This window comes from Eucyclogobius newberryi, unplaced genomic scaffold (genome assembly GCF_026437365.1).
Source record: "Eucyclogobius newberryi isolate DKJ021-1_F unplaced genomic scaffold, fEucNew1.0.hap1 SCAF_6, whole genome shotgun sequence".
Lineage (NCBI taxonomy): Eukaryota > Metazoa > Chordata > Actinopteri > Gobiiformes > Gobiidae > Eucyclogobius > Eucyclogobius newberryi.
Genome location: NW_027316278.1, coordinates 26412133 through 26437124, shown reverse-complemented (window position 1 = coordinate 26437124; position 24992 = coordinate 26412133). Strand labels below are relative to the sequence as shown.

General features: G+C 40.8%; 1 protein-coding gene across 2 annotated transcripts in view; it reads left to right on the top strand.

Annotated features, from left to right (window-relative positions):
- Nucleotides 1–24992, top strand: part of znrf3 (zinc and ring finger 3) — an 84387-nt gene that overhangs the window by 41773 nt on the left and 17622 nt on the right. For both annotated transcript variants that reach the window (XM_072432425.1, XM_072432424.1), the window contains exon 2: nt 1795–1917. In XM_072432425.1, the coding sequence (XP_072288526.1) occupies nt 1795–1917 (123 nt within the window). The remainder of the gene's footprint in view (nt 1–1794; nt 1918–24992) is intronic.

The window sequence follows — 24992 nt, the reverse complement described above, 5'->3', positions numbered from 1 at the left end:
CCCTGCCTCCACATAGTGTCGTTCCATAGTAGCAAGCGGATTTTCATTCACATGTTTTTATTTTTTACATTTTAGAACATTTATCTTATTTGTCTTATTTATTTTAGTAATTACAACTAAGTACAGGGATGTGGGCGTGGATGCCTGGGATCCAGAATACTCACTTCTTCAATTTGTCATTTTCACAAAATCAAACTTCTCCTGCCTCAACAGAGTTTTTTGCTTTTCCCATTGATTCTGCAGAAATCGGATGTTTTTCAGTCCACATGATATTTTTTGTCTTTCATTTTTCCTCATAAGCAGCCATTTATTTTGTCATGCTTTTCCCTGATTGGCTAATCCACCTGTCAATTTTGCCCAGACTGGTGTTGATCCGTACAAAAATACAGAGAGAAATTTCATTCTAAATTGTCCCGGCAAGGTGTAGGTGAAAACAGCATTTCTGAGTATTTGAGCCTCAGTTGCAGGACATGCCGGATTCAAACATGCAGGAATCAATCAAAATACAACTAATGATAACAAAACACAGTTGTAACCAAGTTAAAAGCTGATCAAAGTTGATTTTGCAGAATATGTCCCCTGTAAGAGAAACTGTTGTCTTTTATGGAGAGTAAAATTCAACAATACTGCATTTTCCTGGTGTTATTAATCACATATGGAAGACGCCGCTGCTTCATGTAAAAAAAAAAAAATGCCACTTCTGCAGATTTTGGCAAGCATATTAATCCTGTTTGACCATCTGGTGCTTTTCTTTAAGGGTCTTGTCTATTTTTGCTACAGGCAATAAATACATCTAGACATATATAGACATCTAAAACTCAAGCAGTGTTTGGGTGAAGATTAGGAATAACTGGTGCAAATGAAGAAAGTCTTATTAATCCTGCTTTATACGTTATTGTATCGATGTTTCTACCTGCTGCAAGTCTAAGTGTCAATGTTTACCCATATTTTACAAGAAGGAAGAAGCCGTATTAGGGCTGAAGTTGACTAAAGAAATGATTGCTTGACTAAAGACAGGTTCTGTGCATCGAGTAAAAGGTGTAAACTGTCAAAATTATCTTTTATCCGATATATGATCTGACCATTCGTCTGACCCAAACAGCACTCTCAAGAGAAGTACAAGTAAACATGTGGTTTCATTAGAGGTGGGCGATGTTGACAATATTCAGACAGTATTTTTACACTGCAATCTGGAATGTGCTGAAATGTATCTCACAAAACAGCTAACCATAACCACAAAAGGGCAGAAATATGACTTGAAATAGTAAACACTTAAAAGTTTCAGTCTCTTTTTGAGGTCATTTTTCACATCTTTCATATTAAACAAAGCATTATAACATTTTTCACGTTAATATATCTCCCATCTCTAGTTTAATATGTAAAAAGGGATATTAAACTCCTACCTCACACCTTGCCTTCTTTCTGCTATTGTCCATATGCTATTGTCCTTTTATTATCCCAACAAAATAAGTATTTGACTGAATAAAAATAACTCTGATCAGCCAATTCATCTGTTGTAGAGGCGTTAAATAGTTGCTGTCCTGGCAGAATTCTTCCCCATGACAATAACAGTTTATATTTTTGTAAACTTTGTATCACACTGACCGCCGCACTCATCCGTTCACTGTTTAAAATCGGTTTAAGTTGTCGTGTTCTACATGCATCGTGCATTTTCTTTATCAACATGGATATCAGTTATTTTGAATAGGGCATATACTCCGGATCCACGCAGTCTCCGATTCGAGCTGAGATCCCATCATTTGTATGCTGAAGAATGCTCCGTTTTGTTTGCAGATGCATCCTCTGGGACTATGTAACAACAACGATGAAGAGGACCTATACGAGTACGGCTGGGTGGGAGTGGTGAAGCTGGAGCAGCCAGAGTTGGATCCCAGCTGCCTGACTGTGCTCGGAAAGGTAAGAGTACTGGGTTTTGTTTTTTAATACTGCTTCTGTATGATTGATAAGGTTATGTGTGTTCAGGTGCGACTAAAGAAACGGAACAGAAATGTGCTTAGTGTGTCTTTAAATGTATTAGTTGAGATTTTAGTATCAGAAAAATGTTTAAATAGTCCAGCAGTTAATCAGAAGAATTGTTCAAATAATGGGGAAATTATGAAACTTGGCAGAATTGAAGACCACCAAGAAATGGTTGATTTTCAATTAGGACCCAACTCTGAACGCCCCCCTAGTGGCTGTAAATGGAAATTGTATTATGGATCCTTTTTTGACAGATTCCTGGCTTGTGTTCTGTATTTTCGATGTCTTATACAGCCATTTTAGATCATTTGAATAGTTCCAGATGACCATAGTGGCAATGTAGCTTGAGCATTTGCACAGATTAAAAGGATGACTGATTCAAGGAAGAATTTCTCCATAATGATACATTTGTAGAAGAACAAGGGTAAAACCCATCAATGCAACCATTACTCGTAACAAGCTATGTCTATTATGCAAACCAACTCTGGACAAAAGTAAAGACAAGATTTGTGAACTCAAGAATGACCGCGCTCTCTTTTCCCGACTTTATATTGCAAGTCAACGAAGAGAAGGAGATCTCAATGAGTTTTTTCGCCATGAAAACCAACCAAGCCCGCCATCACTTTCAGTAGGAGGTCAAATGAAGCAAGGAGACAAATACCCCTTACTCGACTGTCTAGAAGACGACCTTGTGCTACCAGATGATGTTCCACAGGTTCAGGCAAAAGTATATGATGGTCCTGCTGTGGTTCACCTTCTACATCGAGGAACTATGCAAACCAAGTCTTCATTCCAGAATAGATCTGGTCTGAGACGTCTACTTGCGAGACAGTCTGAAATCCAAGACGCGTGAAGATAGTGGTGTAGAACCACCACGCCGGGGAACATCTACAACTAGAATCCCAGGAAATTGGCAGTTTTCTGAGAAACAATGATAACAAACAGGTGCTCTTCCGATACGTAGCTAAAAAAAGTTTAGATATATCTGAAGGCAAGCTCATGTATGGCACCATAGATGACAGAGTGTTGTGTTCCTGCAAAGAAGGTAATACAAAGCCGCTTGGACCCTGCGCACACGAGGAAGCACATAGCAGAATCTTCGGCCATGTGAATGATACAGTATCTCTAAAAAGGGACACAACAACGTTCTAATTCGGACAGTTGAAACAGATGTAGTTGTGATAGCTGTTGCAACTTTCTATAAACTAGCTCTGAATGAACTCCGGGCGGCCTTTGGGACAGGGAAGAAATTCGGATACATTCCTATCCATCAGATTACTGCAACATTTGGACAGCTACAGAGGTGGAGAATAAATCAAGAAATGAATATGCACTTGTTTTGGAGCTATGCAAGACTAGAATATATAGTATATCGTCAGTAGTTACTATTAAAAATGTAATCTTCCAAACAAGGGTTATAGATAAAGTGACATTTCTGCACTTTTTTGGTAAATGTTATGATCCATTCACGTTTAGTGTTATACCTGAACTTCAACAAAAACACATTTCTGTCCATATCGCCTGTTACATTACTTTATCCCCTCATTTGGAAGTTTAAAACATATTCATTTTCAACCAGCTTTTTTTTTAATCAAACAATATTAAAAAAAAAAGTAATATCGTTGAAACGGCATTCAAGATTTGATTCACATCCCTCTGTGCGCTCTCATTACACTGATATGAAGTTGTACAATTATGTGGGACTCGCCCCTCCTCGTCTGCTGCTCACCCCCTTCTCTCTTCTCCGCCCCTCAGACCCCTCTGGAGTCTCAGAGTGGTATTTTATCATGCTTTAATTAAGTGTTCCTCTTAATGGAATGCACCAACATTCCCCTGGAGGATGGGAGGGGGGCAGCGGAGGGGACGAGCTGGCTTTACGCTCATTTATCCAGTGCACGGGCAGTGACAGAAAGAGAGCAGGCTTTCATAATGTAAGGAGCCCTTGTGTTGTATGGACATGCAAATGATGCACTTTCTTCAGTGATGGCGACTGACCTAATGTACAACACGAGTGCTCACATGATTGTTCTATGGCTGTTGGGATGGAGGACTTGCACATGACATAACAGCAGGTTGAAAGAAGTAAACATCCTGCTCTCATACTGCACTGTATACAATAGTGTTTTTGATTGACAGCAAACTCGAGCATCATTGACAAAACTGCATCTGGCTCTGTGTTGTGTCTGTCCAATGCTCATGCTGTTTTGATGGAATGTTTTTAAAAGGCAGTTTTTAATTTTGCTGACAGGAATCTATGACTTATTAAGTAGACTCCCTAACCTCTAGCTCACCCTGTACCTATGTTGTTAGGGAATTATGTAGAATAATATAGAATACGTTATTGTGCCCGGATGGAAATTTGTCTTGGATTCGCTGCAACATTTCCCACAGAACATTGGAACAAAAACAAACATTAAATAACAGCAAATATGCAGTATAAATTCATAAGAAAATATGTAAAATCACGATAAAGTGTTTGTGATGTAAAGGGCTTTGTGCTTCAAATATGTAAAATTAGAGTTCAGTAGTTGATGTTTAGAGTTCATAATGTTGAGTTAGGACACAGTGGAAAGTGGAGCGTTCTTCCTGATGGAATATGACGTATTCAGAATGATCATATATGAGTCCAACCTACTTTTTTTATACAGTTTCCAAAGTACTGCCAGAGACAAAATAATAATAATATTGCTCAGTTAATTTTACCAATCCCCACAATAAAGCTAGTCAAATCACATAAAAGAAAAAACATAAAATAGCAATAGATAAATAAAACCAGTCCACATGTGCTTTGTGGATCTGGAGAAGGTTTTCGACCGTGTCCCTCGGGGTATCCTTTGGGGGGTGCTCCGGGAGTACGGGGTCCGGGGCCCTTTGCTCAGGGCTGTCCGGTCCCTGTATGACCGGAGCAGGAGCTGTGTTAGCATTTCCTGCAGTAAGTCAGACCTGTTCCCAGTGCATGTTGGACTCCGCCAGGGCTGCCCTTTGTCACCGGTTCTGTTCATAGTTTTTATGGACAGAATTTCTAGGCGCAGTCAGGGGTCGGAGGGTGTCTGGTTTGGGGACCACAGGATCTCATCTCTGCTGTTTGCAGACGATGTTGTCCTGATGGCTCCATCAAACCCGGACCTGCAGCATGCACTGGGACGGTTTGCAGCCGAGTGTGAAGCGGCTGGGATGAGAATCAGCACCTCCAAATCCGAGGCCATGGTTCTCGACCGGAAAAGGGTGGCTTGCCCTCTCCAGGTGGGTGGGGAGTCCTTGCCCCAAGTGGAGGAGTTCAAGTATCTCGGGGTCTTGTTCACGAGTGAGGGTAGGATGGAGCGTGAGATCGACAGGCGGATCGGTACAGCGGCTGCAGTGATGCAGTCGCTGCATCGGACCATTGTGGTAAAGAGGGAGCTGAGCCGAAAGGCAAAGCTCTCTATTTACCGGTCGGTCTACGTTCCTACCCTCACCTATGGTCATGAGCTTTGGGTAGTGACCGAAAGAACAAGATCGCGAATACAAGCGGTCGAAATGAGTTTCCTCCGCCGTGTGGCTGGGCGCTCCCTTAGAGATAAGGTGAGGAGCTTGGCCACACGGGGGGAGCTCGGGGTAGAGCCGCTGCTCCTCCACGTCGAGAGGAGCCAGCTGAGGTGGCTCGAGCATCTGTTCCGGATGCCTCCTGGGCGCCTCCCTCGGGAGGTGTTTCAGGCATATCCCACCGGGAAGAGGCCCCGGGGAAGACCCAGGATACACTGGAGAGACTATGTCTCTCGGCTGGCCTGGGAACGCCTCGGGATCCACCCGGAGGAGTTAGAGGAAGTGTCTGGGGAGAGGGAAGTCTGGGAGTCCCTGCTCAGACTGCTGCCCCCGCGACCCGGCCCCGGATAAGCGGCAGAAAATGGATGGATGGATGGATAAATAAAATACATTTAGATGAATAAATAAGAACAAAACAACAAAATGACACAACTCACAGTGTTAGAAGCCAAAGAATAACATTGGGTCTGAAATCTTGGGACTAGGGTTTTTGATATTCGGCGCGCTTCTCTGCACTGCCCAAGTCTGTGTGTGTTTGTCCTCAGTGCATCAGATTTGTCTTTTCGACCAAACTAATGAGTGAAAATGGAAATAGAAGAGCAATCAGGCTACCCCAAATAAATTGTCTGTTTGCTGTAACCCGAGTCAACATTTTTCAAGTGCCTCGGTCGGTAGGCAAATTCTTATTTTTTTTACTTTGAAGGCAAAAAAAAGATCAAAATTTTGTCATTTTTTGAGTCGGAGTGACCACCAGGGGTCAGGCTTCAACAGTCAATGACGGAAAACGTCTCTATCAACCCGATCAGGAGACTAAATCTCACGATTTTAAGACATTTCAATCGACCTTTTGTACGCCGCTATCCTTTATTTTGGTAGCAAAGGCGAGCGGGGGGAACATGCGGGGGACACGTGCGCCGCCATGTTTGTTGTGATGGCGCTGCTGGGCGTGTGTCAATCCCAGAATGCATTGCGTAAAACACCCTGACAGACCCTGGCATGTCCTATGGACACTTGAGTGGCACCGACAGAGTCAAACCAACTTATTTAAGGCAATTTGTCATCATTAACTTGCGGTGTGTTTCGTTACAGATGCATGTGTGGGACTGACTATGCAGACGCACATGCGTTGCGCAGTGCGTTATCTTTGCTATAAGGATGAAAGATAGGATAACAAGCGTGATCAAAATATTCGACACGGTAGTTTAGGGAAGTTCGGTCGGTGAGTCGGCAAAATAATTGAAAAATAAAATAATTCAACGTTTTTTCAACAAAATGCTGATAAAAAAAATTCAGTCGGCTAGTTTCACACTGGATCGGTCGGGTTACGGTAAACAGACATATTATTTTGCTCAGCCTCAGGCAAAAACATATGTCTGTATGCTATCACAATCATGCAACAAATGAGTTTTATATCCCAGAAAATACATTTTAAGATCTGTACTTCAAGTAGATTTGTATGCCTTACCATGGATTTGAAAAAAATCAAAATATTAGTAACATCAAATTTTGGCACAAATATCCATATGGGACCATCTCTATTCAAGACGAGACTTCGTAAAAAACTTAACAGCCACACACCCGAGACGCTCTCATCACAGCTGGGCGCTTTGCCTTGGCACCAGGTCCGTGCTCACCCTCCTCGAAACCCCTCATACCCCGCGGAGCCCTGCGTCCTTTGCCCATTGGTACACTGTCACCCCGCCTCGCCCTGCCCGACTAGCCTCAGTCTGACCCTGAGAGCCCACTCCTCTTTGCCGCCCAAAGTGCTAGAGTATCGTCTGCTCAAATTCCATTTAATTACTCAGGCCCAGCGATTGCACGAGTGGAAAATTTGTGTTTATTCTACTCCATGTCTAAATATAGTGAGTCTGGGAATACAATACGTCGCTGAAGGCGCTGGTCAACCGTGATGGTTTTGAATTGGAGGAAGCGGCTTTCATTTTGGATGTTCACAAAACCAACGATGGTGAGGTCAAGTCCACCGCACGATTGTCTCAAAAGTGAAGGAATATGTTATAATTCAAGCCTCGCGATCACGATACTGTAGCCACTTATCGTTCAATAAATGACAGACGCAACAATAATTTTTGGGCCTCAAAATGTATCGTGTGTGTTTATTATTTGCACTAGTGGATAATTTGTTGTTATTTTTCAGTACTACAAACTTAACTACTATGACATTTCTTCCTGCTGTTTTTTTTTTTTTTTTTTTAAATTGAACATTTAGTAAAGGGTTTACTGTGTGGCAGAAATATTTATCATTTATATTTTCAATATATGAACAATATATCGACACTTAGTATAATTATTATCATTTAAAGTGACTCATGCTGCTCTGTCATTGCTAGGACGTTGTCAGGTTGTCAAAAATCAATACTCAAATATAGGCCTGCCACAATAACACATTTTAAAGTATGATACATCGCTGCAGAAAGTAATGGATGGATGGAATGGATGGATGGAAAATCTTTTATAAATGTACGATATCATTAAAAGCATCACCGACAATAAATAAAAAGCAGAATAAAACACTTACTTACTTATCTAGTATCTATAATTAGTGGTAGAATATACTTATTTGACCATTTACAGCTCAGATTATATCAAATCAATGTTGTTCCTGCTTTTATTTATTTAACAATGAGTCGATATGGTAATTATCAAATAGTAATCGATACTGAAACGAGAATCAACCTCATTTATTACGTATTAGAGTTGAAAATTGAACCATTCCCAAAGTTTAAAATGGTCTTCATCTTCATCAGAACAGTAGCCCATTTTGTAATATTAAAACAACTATAGTTTAATCACAAATTACACTCTATTGTGTAAAAATTGGAATAGTGTTTCAGTCATTTTATCTGTTCGTTGAGTTTGGATATTGATTTGTAGGCGTGTTTGTTATCATCTGGGAATAGTATCAGAAACAATACCAGCATTTCTGCATGCAGCAATTCAGCAAAAGAATGACTTCAGCACACATCTTAGTTACCCTGACCTCAACGCGTTTATGCCGCAGAGGAAGAGGAGGAAAGAGAGGCTGCGGCGCCGGGCTCTGAAGTCCACGTGCTAACCTCACCAAAGCGCTGTCGTGTCATGTATATGTACACAGTTTTTTCCTGCACTTCCTGTCTGCTTCCTGCGAGACTAAGAGGACGCTTAACCCTGACCTCTGTGTGCCACAGCAGCTGCCCCTCCTCCACGGCAACAGAAAGCCAAGACCAAGGGCTGTGAAATGCATCAAATATTCATCGAATCACGATACACATTTCTAATCGAGAGATCCACAGCCAATCTTACCTATTTGTCAGTAAAAGCATGTGGTTTAGAGAGAGAGAGGAAGAAATGTGAAATGGCACTTATTAAAAGTGTGTCTTGTTTATGTTTGTCGAATTAGTATTGAAATATTTTAGTTTGATTTGTTATTAATAAGAACAAATAAAATAGAATTGGAAGTCGTGATTCTTTTGTTTGCCAGAGTGCAAAATGCTTTATATGACAAAACATCGACTATTGCATTGCCAAAATGTGACACTCAGTTGTATTTGTGCCACTTGGTGAAGAGGACACTCTCAGATATATTTGATGATGATTATCTTTATTCTAACACGTCATAGTTTATCTCGTTTGTGAAGTGGGAGTGCCTCGATCAGCTCCCACTTCACAAGTAGGAATTACCAGTGTGAGCAGCGTGTCCAGGGCATTTTTTGAAGTCAGAGTTTAGGAAATATCCCAGTTACCAGTTGCCTGGATCACGCCACCAGGGCTTGAATTGTCCTTCCTGACTTCCTGTAATGGTTGTGAGTTCTGGCAGTTTCTACGGAACTTGTCGCCATGCCGCCGGTTCATGTTTGTGGCCGTGCGTCTGGGGTGTCTGTGCCAGAGGACAAGAACATTTACACAGGGCCTTTGATCCCACTCGGACTCTCATGACATCAGACTTGAAGAGGGCACGGCGGCACGCACAGAGAGAAGTGGGATTTCAAAGGACCACGGGAGAGTATTTTTGGCTTCTCGGGCCGATTACGAAAGTGAATGTCTGCTCTGGTAGGTGGGTGGCTAGGATTTGTGTCTCAGTTGGTTCAAAATTTTGCGAAAAGGAGAAAAATGTGCTCCGTCCTCCCACACAGCCCCTCATGCCGGGTGTAAAGCAGGACTCTTGGCTGTGTTGCTGGTATGTAGCTGTTGTGTGAAGCCTGGCACTGCCCTCCACCAGCTCGCCCCCCCCATGACTGAATCCACCTTAAGCACCAGCCAAAGACAACATTTCACTGCAGCAGAGCGCAACTGGTCCAAGCCACGGCCGGGCCACTACAAAGCAGCGCCAAAATAACTGGAGCAACAGGACAGGTTTCAAGATCATTACCGACGTATCCTCCCTGAAATAAAGATAGCTGCTTTCAAGTTTTGCCAGAGGCGTACATCCATAAAGAGTGTATCCTGTGTGGGAAGCTCTGTCTTTGACTCAGATACAAACACAATCCTTCAGCCACAGTTGTCATGGAACAATGTGGGGTCTTTTTACTTCATCTGGAGTTGGCACGGCAGACCAGAGCAGTGGGAGGTTTGGCTTTAACTAGAGCTCAGGTGAAAGTACGTAAGTAGTAGTAGTCGTCAAAACAAAATCGATACAAGCGTTTCTATAGTGCCGGGTAGTGAAAAATAGGCCACAATTTGATATCTCCAGAATTGTTTTTAAGCATGGCCTTGATCTCAATTATATCAATTATAAGAACACATGCTAACAATATTGATAACGGCAATGATTTTGTAATTAATGGTAGTCAAATTCATTGTGCAATGTGTATGGTGATTTTGGTGTGAAAAAGAAAGATTCTATTGCACAAATGACTTCAGCTGGCAGGAAAGATGTCATAACTAAATTTAGATGGACAGACATACATTTCATTTGCGCAAAAACTTAAAAAATACCAATGTTTTGCTCTGGTTTGTGTTCGTTTTTGTTTTGTGCATAGACACAACGGACACACATTTCATAAACTTGTTGTTGACAAAAAAAGATTGGTCGACTTAAGACTTGCCCTGTGCATCGATTATTTAACTTAATTTAAAGGTTTTCAATACTATACTGCTGCAGTCCTTTAGTTGTTTAGTGGATTAATCCGCCAATAATATCTTGGTTGATCAAACTTTTTATCCGTCAACAACTATTTATTTTGGAAATATTTCAAAGGATTTATAGTCACGGCCGCAAGAAGGAGAAAGCATGTTGCGAGTCTCTCGAGATTTGGGAGTGAATTATGAGTTTGATCTGCTATTTTTTTTACATATAAATACACTTCTTACTAGTAGTTTTCTGTTTAATTATTTGTAACTGCGTCCTCTCCTGTACTCTTGTGGTATTGTCAGGGAGCTTTTGGTACAGATGCATGCTCAAATCATAGAGGTAGTTCATAGGTTAGGAAAGCTCAACATATCTGGAGCTTATTGTGCATATTTACTTCAGATCAGTCTGTAACATCTGTCTGCACTTATATCCTTAATAAAGATGACATGAAATGAATTAAATAATAGATTCAATAGCCTATATTTGACAGAAAAGTTATATTTTATTTAATATTGATATTTGATCACACCAATGATCGCGGGCCGGCCCTCCACTACTTGCCTGGATTTGAATATGGCCCTTGGAGGAAAATGATTGCCCACCCCTGGCTTAAAGGCACGACCCGGCAGCAGACAGAGGAGTGCGAGTTTGCAGGCGGCGGCCGGAGGGTGTGTGCAGTGCTGCTCACTCAGGTGGATGTGAGGTCGTCTGGAGGCCGTGGCACTGCCAGGAGGGTGTCATGCCACAGCGTCTTGTACAGAAGGGGCAGCCCTGTGTGCACACCAGCCCGCCGTGACCAATATTCCCGTAAACTCCTTAGATGTGTGCCTGTAATGTATTTGCACGGGGAAAGTTTGGGGCGGTTTGAGTGATAAACGTGGAGCAAAATGTTGCTTAACATTTTCTAGTATAATCAACCACCACCCCAGAGTGCAAGATTGAATCCTTACCAGACATAACCAGAAGTCGAACCGGAGAGAGCATCGTCCTGGGATGTTCTCTACTTAAAGGCACTGATTTATACTGTGGTAAAATGTCAGCAACGTTTTAAACTCTTTGCAGTAGTCCACATGTATTACTCACTTACTATATTTACTTTTATCTTGTTATTCAGAACGTTCAATTTCAAAAAGCTGGTCACAAACTTGAGGAGTAATAATGAGTTAGATGAAACAAATGAAAAATAATTGTGATATTTTTTTCTCCCAATAATCATCCACAAACATGTGTCATTGTGACATCCCTACATTTGAGCATCCTAAATATTCACCGTGATGACTTCATAAGCGTTTCACAACTCTCTGTCCAGAGAGAGTTTTGCTCACAAACATTAGCATGTAGATAGAACATGTAGACACTGGAAGATTTTGGTGCAAATTCCATGCAGAGAAAAGCTTATAAATGTGTTAAAGCGAAAACTTGAGTCAGACACTCTCACTTTTGTCCATTTGCATAATTTTCTTTTCTTTTTTTCTTCTTCTTATCTGCAAAGACTTTCCCATATAGCCCATGGCAACTATAATACCTTCAAAATTGCAGTCATTTAATAACCTGCTGTATTTTGTTAAATTGCAGAGGAGCCATAATAGCCATTGATTCCCCGACTATGTCTTTTGTCCGATTCAGGCAGAGCTGGTCGCGATAAAGTTTTAAAGAGCCAACTTTTTATAGCAGACACAAAGAGATATTGATGAAACCGTTCTCCCCTGTACTTTAGTAAAGAATCAGAGGGTTTTCCTTCCCTGGGTGCTGAATGGTAAGTCAATATGGAGCGGCAGAGATGAGAGCGGCGGACACTGGCAGCTGCTGTGTGAAGTGCGGAGTAATGGAGGCTAATGGGAGTTCAGTTTCATGTGTGCTATTTCTAGGAATCTGACTTCGAAAGATCTTTGAAGCTAAAACATTGACGTTGTCCATTAAACACCCCATATACATGAGAAGTTAGTGACATGTTTTGCCATGTCTCGCAATTGAGCAGAATCTCAGCTAAGTATGCAAGTAGATCAGTAAACAAGACTCTACAGACTCTGACACTGATGTAAAGCATGGCATTTTTAGCCCAATCTGTCTCCATGGAGATTTTATTGCTATGCCAGGAATGCCCTACAGTTTAATAATACGTGTTTTTGTATGTTTTTTTCCCTGCAACTTTTCCTTGCCTCAAATGTATTGCCATTCAGCAGAACATTTCAGGCAAAGCAATGACATTAGTGTAGAGTCAAGGTGTCAAGATCATTTGGTGATCGATAGTCGCGATTATTCAGGTACCAATGTAATTGTAAGAGCTGAAAAATGATCATTGGAATCGTAGGCAGCAACACTAAGTTATTTCAGTAAAGGACTCGTTGTAAAGTACTTTCTTACCTAGAGCTGTTTATCTGACAGTATCATTCAGAAAGTTTGATTTCATAAAGCTAAACTTGTGAAGGATGTTGTTTCATCACAGTGCCAATAATAACTCTATTTCTTCTCACAATAATAGTAAAACCTTTCCTTAAGCAGTTGGCGGACAACCTGAAAAGTTACTGCACCTGTAAGTCAATGAATAAGGACATGCTTTTGGCCTTTTTGACATGGATGGAGATCAAGCATTTGGTTTTAATCGTCTTAAAACGTCAACAATAGTTCAACATAAAACAAGACTTGACTACTGGCCCTCAAACTATATGTTATAATTGAGTTATAATACATAAAGGTACTACACACACATTGCGCAAGTTTGTACCTTTCGCCCTCTAGTTTGATTCAGCTCATAAAGGAATGTATCGAGGAGCGCAGAAGTGAAAGGGCGAGGAGGAGGAGCCGCGAAGAAGGAACGGTTTGATGCAGAGATCTGTCGGAGTCGGCCCCTCTCCTGCTCTTTCATGTTTGCGTACGCCTCGACTCGCTGATATTATCTTGGCCGTTCTTCCTGGCAGGGTGTCGGACAGCCTCCCACATCTCTGAATCTTCCTCTCCCCCCGTACCACCGGCCTCTTCCTTATGGCCCCTCCTCCCCAGCCTTAAATCACTGCTCCGCCACGTTTCACGCCACTTGGGTTCCCACTGCGCCCGTTTCCATGGTCACTGGGAAGCGCTATGTGTCATGTGGTTCAAAGTGAGCGGTCCCTGGCCAGAATTACCCCTGGCATTCAATGGGAGGCCAAATGAGCATTATTAGACTTAACAGCTCAGCGCCCTTTAACCCTTCTAAGGTTTTCTGCTTGTGTCTGTTTCATTCCCCGCTTGATTTTATTTTAGTTTTATGCTTGTTGAACATCATCTCGGATCAAAAAAAAAAGTTCTGGTGTCATGTCATAATAAAACTTCAGAGGAGAAAGTAAAGAGACAGTGGGCAACTACAAGAGAGTTACTGGTCTATCTTTATTTTTGGTATTTTATATTGAAAACATGCACTGTGTAATATCAGTGACACACTATAGTACATGTATTGTTTGGCGATTTCATTTATTGACATAATATTGTAATGTTTGACTCATAAGTTCAGTTTACAGTATTGTGAAATTTAGACTGAATTTAATCAATGATCATTTATTTTTTGTTTCTTTTACAACATTAGAACCATCTCGAGCGCCTTAAGACTTCTTGATGGAGCATATTGACAAAAAAAAGTTTCTTATTCCTATCAATAACCAACTGAATATGTTCTTTCTATATAATTTGACTTGCGCTATTGTTGTTTGAATCGTAGTCCAGATAAGGATACATAATTATTTAAATAATCGATAAACAGCATTTTAATGTGATGAGTTGCTGCAGCCGTATTTGTCACTGTTATTGTTCGGCTTGTTACTCATCCCTACTTTGTGTCTAACACTTGGTCACAACAATTCATTTGAGAATCGGACAGCAGCTGCAGTTGAGATCCTCCGGTCTGGATCAAAAGATGAGCGGTGGAAAAAGTAAATCTGCACAAAGATAGGAGCGGACTTCCCACCTACGTCAAGCAAAGCCCCGTCTTTTCTCTGCGTATCTCCCCCTTAAGCTGCTAGCTTTGTGCTGGAATTGCATTGGTGTTTGTGTGTGCGTGAGAATGGTCAATGTCCCGCGCCCTGTTGCGTATGTCAGGGCCCTGTTTGTCTTTAAAAGCTCCAGAGCCGCTATCTGGCACGGAAGTTGGAAACCCAAGCCCCCTTGCTCCCCACGCGGCTAATCTGATGCCTGTCCCTCCTACAGATGGTTCTCCGGGCCCAGGGTTGGCGCGGGTGAAAATGGCATTCCGGTTTTCCCTTTAATGTTTCGCCAGGGAGCCAAGGTTAGGGCTCGTTCAAGGAGATGGAGAAGGGAAATAAGAGGGGTCTGTGTGGGACTGCTTATTAGAAGGTGAGGGAAGTGAAAGAAGGAAAGGGAGAGTTTTGAATAGGATTGTATCAAGTAGATTGTGGGAAAGAGGGCATCCAAAAGTAGTGTAGCTAAGCTTACTTGCTTTAAAAGGGGGTGTTAACTCAAAGTAGGGCTAGGCGATTAATCGAAAGGTCGACAGATTGAGATCGAGCCATGTGAAATCGTCAATTATTTGGCCTTTTCATGGCCTTTTCATTTGAAATCCTTGTATGCTGAGTCCTGAACACTTTATAAATGTAACTCCATCTCCATTAAATATATATAATATATAATAGGGGGTATGACACATTTCCACAAGAGAAGACACAAGCCCATGAGAACTAAACAATTTATTATAAATAAAATGTGTGATCCAGTTCACAATTTTGGCTTCACCATTTTGTATTAATTTAATTTATATTTTCGCAATTTTAGTCATTGTAGCACTGCTTTTTGATTATCATGAGGTATAAGGTGTAAGTCAAAAGTAAACACACGGGGGAAGAAATCTCACAAGATCATTCTCCACAGTTTTATAGCAATTTTATCTCGCGAGATCTTGTCCCATCCCTACCATATAATGATGCGATTATGTCTGAAACCCTACAATTTTGTATTTGTATAAAACAAGGAGTCTGAGGGTAGTACATGGCATGAGCAGGTGGTTGAGTTGAAAGTCGGCGGGAGGGAGAGAAGCGTTGGCCAGGGCAGAGGAGGACATGCAGCAACAGGAGCCCTCCTCAGGCAAAGCTTCATCTTCAGAGCTTCACCTCAGCCGAAGAAGCATGCAGGGACACGGACAATCCTGCAGCACAAAGAGACTATTAGACAGAACCCCAGTGGCGGCTCGTGCGCCTACAGCTGAAGCATCATGGGAAATTAAAACAAGCGAAAACGAACCCTCAGCCATTCTATAGCCCTATATCGCAGACTTTAGAGCAGGGCTAGTCAATTTTGCATGGAGTGTCTGGGGGCCGGACTACCAAACTGCACCACAATTGTATTATTTATATCCAATATCCACAAACAACTCGCAACGCAAGTGTACTGTTCAATCTATTGTTTCACTGAAGTAAATACAAAATAAAACAATATTGCTCTGTCACATAAAAACCAGACTAAAGCCGGATTAAGCAAAGACCCAGTGTCAATCAATAATCAGACTTGCACATGAGCTGGTCATAGCAGCAGATCTAGAACTAGACCTGAACCAAGACTAAACATATTGTCGGTCACATCAGGCTTGAACAGGACTGCAATATAAGGTCTTATGACATTACAACATCTGATTCAATTGAGGTTAAAACAATAGTAGGCCGACAGTAGGGTAATGAATAACGTAATAAAGTCAAATCAGTTTTGTCCCAGTACAGATATACCTTTTGTAAAAGCAGCTCTTAGTTCACTCTATTCATTTAATTAAATTCATTATAGTGTGTTTTTTTTTCTCCTCAAAGTAGGAAGTGCACGATGTTTAACTCTTTTCACATTTTTAAGATTGTAAAAATCAGGTACATTGCCTTTAAAGACCTGCTGTTGTTTTTCAGACCCTCACAAAGCATTGTGGTCTATATTGATCGGTCTACAGCGCTGTTTTTTAAAGTACTGTTTTGTCACCTGCTGGGCATTAGGAGCACTGAAAATGGACTGACCCCGTGCGGGGGTCGAGTGGTTAAGGCACAGCACACGTGTGCCAGGCTCCAAGTGCAGCCGGCCAGTGTCTTGAGTTCCAATCCCGACTTCAATAATGTGCTGCATGTCCTCCCTTCTCTCTCATCCCCATTTGTAGGAATAGTGTGGATAATCGTTTTGCCTGGCTTTTTCTCTCAAGTTTTTGGTAATAGCCACAAAGTAAAGAGCTCATTTTGCTTTCTCAATAAAATGTTTGAATTGAACATGTTTACTTCATATAATAGCCGAGAACATGTGTTTATGAAATATTTAAAAAAGCTTTAGTGTTCTGAAGCTTTGGAGAGTCTTGGCATCAGTTACCTCAATGGATGTGATTTGAGAATTTTTGAATAATCTTAATCTTAATAATCACATTTGCCTAATCAAATTGCGTTTAATGTGCAATATGTAGCATTGCTGTGTAATTATTCTGAACCATGTTACAGCTTGACTCTTGTGTCTAATGGTAACTGGATTATGAAAAGAATGTGAAAAGGCATTTTAATCTGAAAATGACTTCATATTTGAAGTGAATAATATATCTGAACATTATCAGTCTCTTTTATCAGGCAAGTTCCTGTTTAGACCAGGCTGACAAGAGGCACTTAAAAAGTAGTATTCTTGTCCTTCGCCCGAAAGCTTGTTTATTTTCCTGTGAATCACAAAGACCCAGAGCCCAAAACCGGTAAGAAAACAACTGGGGAGGGACAGGGAGGAAAAGAGGAGGAAATTTAATTAGTGGCTGTCCATTGCTCGGGCCCCAGCGGCCGGTCTCTGCCGGGCACAGCAGTGGGCAGCAGCTCCACAAAACTCCACATGATTAGAGCTGCTCTGACTCAGGACATCTCTTTCTGTCTTGTTTGTCCAGCGCTGGTTTTGAAAAGATGCAGCCATAAGTGAAACCCGAAGTGCCTGAGGAGTGCAACAAAACAAACAAGTTATCTACAGAGAAAGTTTTCTAAAGCTCTGCAGTTGAATGTCATGTTTCTGGCTTGGTTTGGGCTCGTTATCCTCTGTGGAGCGCCAGAGAAAGCACTATGTTAAACACTCTGTTGACACCTGTTGCATCCTTTTCTCTTCTTTACGTTCCTCTCTTCAAACAAACTCACTTTCACTGTTTTCTTCTAGCTGTGCAATCATGATAAAAAAATAATGGCAAAGCTTGAAAATAAAGATTTCAATGATTGTCAACTGTACAAGGTTTTCAGTTTAAAACATTTTGCTCTTTGGTGGCTTGTTGTTTTGCTATCTATAATGATAATAATGCATTTATGTAGCACCTTTCAAGGCACCCAGAGCACTTTTAATCCAATTGTGACCAAAACAATTCAAAAACACATTGATTTACTTGCAGCTAATCCTGTGGCGAATTTCATTTAAATTAATTCATTTAAAAGTCTGTCTTGAACCCTGTTATTAAAATCTATATTTGAAGTAAGGAAGTTAATCAATACAAAAAAAAAGATTTGAAATCAAGATTGACAAATTGTGATTATTATAATTTATTGCAATATTGCCTAGCCCTACATAGGACCACCCAACTTGCACAATGTTAAGCCAGAGAGTAAAAGAGGGTCTTATGATGAGACTTACAGTAAATCGTTTTGGAAGCCATTCAGATGGTTAGACCGGGGACTTAAGCCTGAGCTGTTGCTGTCGATTGGGCCCGAGAGAAACATGAAGTGTCTTTTTTGATAGCTGCTTTACAGAGTGAGCTGTCGGCCCTGAGGTGTGTTCAGATACAGCTCTGCAGAATGGAGCAGTACACCTCCCTTTTTTTTAATGGGACGGCCCGGTGCCAAGTTCCTCTGGCAGGCCTCCTCAGGGCGCCTCACACACTCAAACAGACACACACACACATTTGAAAGCACTATTCACTTGTATAATTCTGGTTATGCAATGCTGTGTGAATGGCCACCCCATATTGTGCACCGAGGCAGATGAAGAGAGGCTGCTGGAGACAGGGGCAGAACAGTCAGCCTGGGAAGTCGGGACACACATTTAGAGTTGGATGAAAACACAAAAACACATGCACTTGTCCCTGCCATATGAAGTCGCACAGTCTTAATCTTAGGCCATGGTTTTGTTACACCTGCATGATAAAAAAAAAGACCTTTGCCAAAGTGGTGCCAACGCGAAGAAACTGTAGGAGATTTGAATATTCCACTGTATGAAATTAAACATTTTGCATTTGTTCATTTAAAGTACCGGTACTTTGATTTATATATTTTAAACTTCTTACTGTGAGCTGCTTTTTTCCGTGGACATGGATAAACTTAATGCCATGTTATGGAACTTTCCAGGCAAAGCGTTAACATATGCATGAAAACAGCAGCAGCTAGAATAGAACATAGCGCACCTTGAAATGTGAAGAATAGTAGTTTAAACTCTGTACAGCAGTCCTCATGTATTGTTCACTTACCTGATGATAAATATTCACCTCAATGTGTTTATGAGCACTTTTCACAAGTGTTTGCAAGTTTGGCCGTCCCGCACACTTTATATTTAGATACAGAGAAAGCGTTGTGGTCTCACTTTCACCTGAATAGACGCTTTTTCAATAAATCTGTACTGGTGCAACAGTTCTTACTTTTTTTTTAGCTGAACTAGTTCTATTTTTCACATTTCAAAACTATAAACATCAAGTACAGACCCTTTAAAACCATGAAAATATATGTAACTATGAGATTTTGGCCTTTTTTCAACCCTTTGACCCAATTGTGTTGTCACAATACATTTCAAGCTCGTTATCGATACTAAGGCATAGGTTCGATACTCTATACCTATGATCGTTTTAATTTGAAATGATGATTGATTTGTAGTCGGGACTTTTGACAATACTAATTAACACCAAATACATTACCAAAATGTGTGGTGAACAATAGTGTTTCACAATATATGGCGAAAGTATCGGTATCGCAATATTGTCTAATGGTGTCACAACAAACTAAATATAACGACATAAAAACCTAGTTCCTTCATCTGATTTGACTGTTTTTAAAATGAAAACAGATTTGATGATTTTCCTCATGACGTCTAAATTAGCCTTGATTTAGTCTCTGTGTTGTTCTATTTTTATTATAACTGAAATCACTTCAACCTCGAAAAGAACGTCAAAAATAGGCCTGCAGTGATTGGTTAGGTTAAACAAATAATCCTGAATAATCGCCTATAAAAAATAATTGTAGCCGAATCTTTTTCTGGACTAAACAGACTCTGAAACAGCAACAGCATCAACAACATTATTAAATCAAAGTGTCAAAAAAATAAATAAACAATGTCTGATTTTCCTCAATAATTCACTTTTAAATAGTCTCTATCCAGAAGCTTTCACCCACCACAGTTTGAACTTTATTTGGCTAAAATTGGTGTAAAAAGTCTCAGTGTACAATAGAAATAATCAGTCGAACTGTTCTAATCACGATTGTTCTAAACAGCCAAATCACGATAATCTCAATATTGTGCAGCCCTAGAACCAGATAGAACCGGATAGTGCAGCCCTAGAACCAGATAGAACCAGATAGTGCAGCCCTAGAAGTGCAGCCCTAGAACCGGATAGAACCGGATAGTGCAGCCCTAGAACCAGATAGAACCAGATAGTGCAGCCCTAGAAGTGCAGCCCTAGAACCGGATAGTGCAGCCCTAGAACCAGATAGAACCGGATAGTGCAGCCCTAGAACCGGATAGTGCAGCCCTAGAAGTGCAGCCCTAGAATCGTATGACTTTTGTTTGTTTGTATGTTGCTGTTTGCTGCAGCTCCGTGTGCTGTTGCTGTTGCTGTTGCTGTTGCTGTTGCTGTTGCTGTTGCTGTTGCTGTTGCTGCTGGCTTGTTTCCCTTGGGAGAGCAGCGCAGCGGGACTCGGCCGTTACGCTGTAGGAGCACCCATACCACTGCTCATGTCTTTGTCAGATAGTGACTTTATTACATCAGCTGTGTGTCCTTCTGGACTCATTACCCCCAAACCCTTTGCACATGTGGGACGTGCAATCTTCCATGCAAAATCATCATGTGAAAGTGTAGGACAACATATACAGCGTAGAGTTCTATGTGGGGTGGACATGTTTTAGTGAATTAAAACACTGAAATAGCCCTTGATATTCTGTCTTAGTAATAAAATCAGTATATAATCAGTAGTATGTAATTCAAAATCAATATTTTTCATTTTATTTTGCGTCTAAAATATCTAAAACGTTTAAAAATACATTTGTTTTATGTCATGAATGTGTGTTGCCAGATCCCACAACTAAAACCACTTACAAACTACTGGAGCACGTATTACAGTTATACCTATGTGTATATGTTTTTCTCTCTAATTTCGAACTTGAAACACACAGAACACAACATGACACAGATGGAGAGCACACAAACAAGTCCAAATATATTTTCTTCTTCTTGGTTGCAGGCGATAATGTGGCGATGAAAACATTGAATCATGATCTCATCCTTTTTACAATATGCTTTTCTGGTGAAATCATTATATCTTAAATCCATTTTTCACTATTTAAAGCAGCTCTCGGCTCAAAACAGACATCATTTTTCTCCCATCAGTGAAGCTCTGAGTGAGTGACAGGTGGATTTAACCAATTAGAGTGAAGAGTGAACTCTCAAGAGCCGGAGAGGACTTGGGTTATCTCTTAAAGACAATATTATTAAGTACTTTCCACCCCTACTTTGTTGTTTTTTTGATATTGTAAATGTACACTGATCTTTTATAGCCATTTGACAAGCTTGGGAAAGATTATTTGTTAGTCGAAGTTTGTTCCTATTCTCTGTGGCGCAGAGTGGAGCAGAGATGTCCCGTCTTCTTCTCCGAGCCCTGATATTGATGGTGCAGCAGGGCTTTCATCGCGCTTCGAGTGTTTCTATCCCTGGTGTGTTTACGTTGGCTTTAACTGACAGTTTATACAGACACGAGATGAGCCGGAGCATTCAGAGCGACACTCGCTTCTCCCCGTGACACTCCCCGTGATGTGCTTCGTAAACACTTTTTCTTGAGCCGCCCGAGATGTCCCGGGGCTCCTGTGAAACGCTCTGAGCTTATGAGCGTTCAAAATGAGTCTGGCAAACTTTTAAACACACTTCTATTGCCGTTTCAAAGGAGGGATTGGACAACTCGGATAAGAAACACGAAACATTCTGGTTTTAGTCATATTAACGAGAAAAGACTTAAAGGAAAAAGTGTAAAATTAACTGAACTCCTTCTGGTTTTAAAAGACAACACCATATTTTCGATCTTTCAGAATGACAAAATCAAATGTTGTTCATCCATTTTTATCGTTTTTTGTCACATTATCTTTAATGCTCTATTGGACTATAGATTGAATTAAAAAGACTAATTGCATCTAAATTCATCATGCTTATTATTATTACGTTTTTACACTTACATTGTGACTTACATACGGTATAAATAACAATTATTGATTCATCTCATAATCTTGGCGTCCCTGAATAGGCGTCACATAATCTTCCCGACTCAATTTGATTTGAAAAAGGTTCCGTCTTTGGGAAAAAAAACGCCAGCATAAAATAGCGGAGGGCAGAGAGAGTGCATTTATATGAATGTCACCCTGTGTCAGTGGTGGATATTTAATGAGACCAAACTATTTGCCAATATACAGTAAAAGCAGTACTGCCATTTCATTTGTGCCCATCATTTTCGATTGTTGTTTTAAAAAGTTAAATTCAATTAAATTTATTTTTGCCTCGCAGGACTGCACAACATTGTCGATTTGACCTGCAGAAAGTTAGAAAATCAGTCACCGGCAGATTAACTCTCAGGAATTAAGCAAAAGATCCTCATTCTCAGCGCGGAAAAACTACAAAAAAAACTTTAATTAAAATAGCAGCTCTCTGTCAATCCGAGATGCCAGCTTGAATCCATTGTAACAGGAATTGCTCATCTTAACAATTACACACTGCTTTGTTCACAGCGGGGGAGGAGGAAGCCGGCAAGTAACGCGCTCGCTGATCAACGGAAATGTGTAATGAAACTGTCAGGAGCCGCAGATGACTCAAAATGGAGAATAGGGGCTTGTCGTTCCGATCCGATGACACGCGCGCACAAAGTCAGATTTTATTTTCGCTCAATGTAAATAACGTCCCGGCCGTTCGAGTCGGCCAAGGAGAGGGAAAGCGAGGCGACCGCATAGAAGCGAGTTCACCGGGCAGAAGTATGCCTTTATCTTTTAATAAACCGTAAATCCAGGAGGCAACATGGAATTACAGCATAATGGCAGTGGAGAGACCTCTGAAGACTTAATTGCCTTAATTATAGCGGAGGAAAACTTGGAAGGAAAGCGGCAGACGAAAAATTCAAAAGCGCGGGCGAAGGTTTTTTAAAAGACGTGCGATAGAGAGAATGCAGGTGTAGTCCAGGTATGTGCGTGCTCTGGCAGTGATGTGTGCGGCTGCAGTGTGCGATGGTGAGAACACGAGTGAAACGCCGGAGACTCAGATCTTACAAGCCGGCAGCCTCGCTTTGGGACGCTAAACACAGGCTTTCATTTCCCCTCTGTGTCTAGACGGACTTTCTGCTTTCTGGTGTGTTTTTTTGTGCACTTGGAGAAGATTGTAGAGCCTGATTCTTCTGCTAACGGCGCGTTTGTTTTGCCTGTAGTTGTTGTAAAGTACCAGCGAGCCCCCACGTGAAACTTCATAAACTCTTAGCATGGTTATTTTAGAATCAAAAGGTTGTGTCATGTCATATCAAGTAAACGCATATTAGTTTTACATTTATTAAACCACAGACATGCAACTTGAAATGTCAATATTTAGGTGCATGAATACAAACTTTATCCAATACAGTCAAAATGTTTGTGTGTAAATTAGCCCTCTTTGTTTTGCTGTGACAAGACAATTATTTCTAACACTATTTCAACATTAAGTGATGTAAAAATGTGTGCTTTGACAATTTAAATTCCCCAAATTTCCGATTTTCAAGACAGTTTTTGAGGTTAGTAATGTTTTACGGGGCTTTTTTCAGCCCTTGGGCCCTTAACAATTGCCCTGTTTTCCCACTCCATTGTAGCGTCCCTGCATGCAGCATCAGTTAAGATGGTATGTGCATTGAAAAAAGTTCACAAATCTACTGTGATGGTGTGTCAAGCTTTATGAGGCTTGAAGTCACCTGCTTATCACCTCAAACTCAATTCATGTGCACTAAATAATGTTGGATAGTTACATTTAGGTAGATAGTGCAAGTATATATACTATACTATTATACTACACATACTTTCCAATAACTTTAGTTGACTATCTCTTTACTCGTATTGTCTTAGAAGTATTAGAAGTAATGAAATGTCATATTATTTGTTCAGCTTTTCTCAAATTTGACATATTTTTGAGCACTACACACTCTTGAAGTGTATATGAGCCCTCGCACATTTTACAGTTTGATTCCCTCAGCCTCTCCCGGTCCCGGACTATAAAACCACATTACCTCAGTGAAATATTCCTCTGTTCTGCGTGTGGGGCTGGAAAGGAGATGTGTCACGTCTTTTTGCGAGCTGCAGTTGGCCCGCGGGTGCATTTTTGTTGTCGTCAGGCAAGTCCACACACTGCAGCGCAGGCCTGCCCCGGAGTGGAGAGACTCTTTGGAGAGAGAACGTCTTTCTTGTGCAAGCGTCTTACCAACGGCTATTAATTATTAACCGCAAGAGCTAACTTCAAAGCAGCAGACTTGTGTGTAAAAGAGAAGAAGAAGAAGAAGAAGAAGAAGAAGAAGAAGAAGAAGAAGAAGAAGAAGAAGAAGAAGAAGAAGAGGAGGAGGAGGAGGAGGAGGAGGAGGAGGAGGAGGAGGAGGAGGAGGAGGAGGAGGAGGAGGAGAAGAAGAAGAAGAAGAAGAAGAAGAAGAAGAAGAAGAAGAAGAAGAAGAAGAAGAAGAAGAAGAAGAAGAAGAAGAAGAAGAAGAAGAAGAAGAAGAAGAAGAAGAAGAAGAAGAAGAAGAAGAAGAAGAAGAAGCGGCGGCGGCTTGTGTCATGGAGAAAGTTTGCGTTTGGGTTTGAGTGATCTGTTATAAAGGTGTTTATTTACTGTAGCAGAAAGAATAACAACTGGAAAGTACTTGTAGGTACTTTTAAAGATTAATTTCAGTTATTGATTTATTATTTGATCAAGCTATTCTTTTTAATTTCGCATTTTACTTGATTTTTAGAAAGAAACCTTTCACTTTTTTGACAAATATTTAACCTCTTTCAGTCACTTTTTCTCGTTATTGATGGCATTTGGTTTGAAATTGTTTATTACTATGGAAACACTCATGGAAAGCCCTTGAAGTAATTGTGGAGTTGCATGCATACGTTCTTCATTCACTTCTTCCCATGCTTTGAGCAGATTAAATTGGTTTGCGGGAATATGCAGCACAATTATGGCCATAAAAGCAATATCTGCAACGCACTGGATGATTGAGTTGACAGTAAATCTAATTGA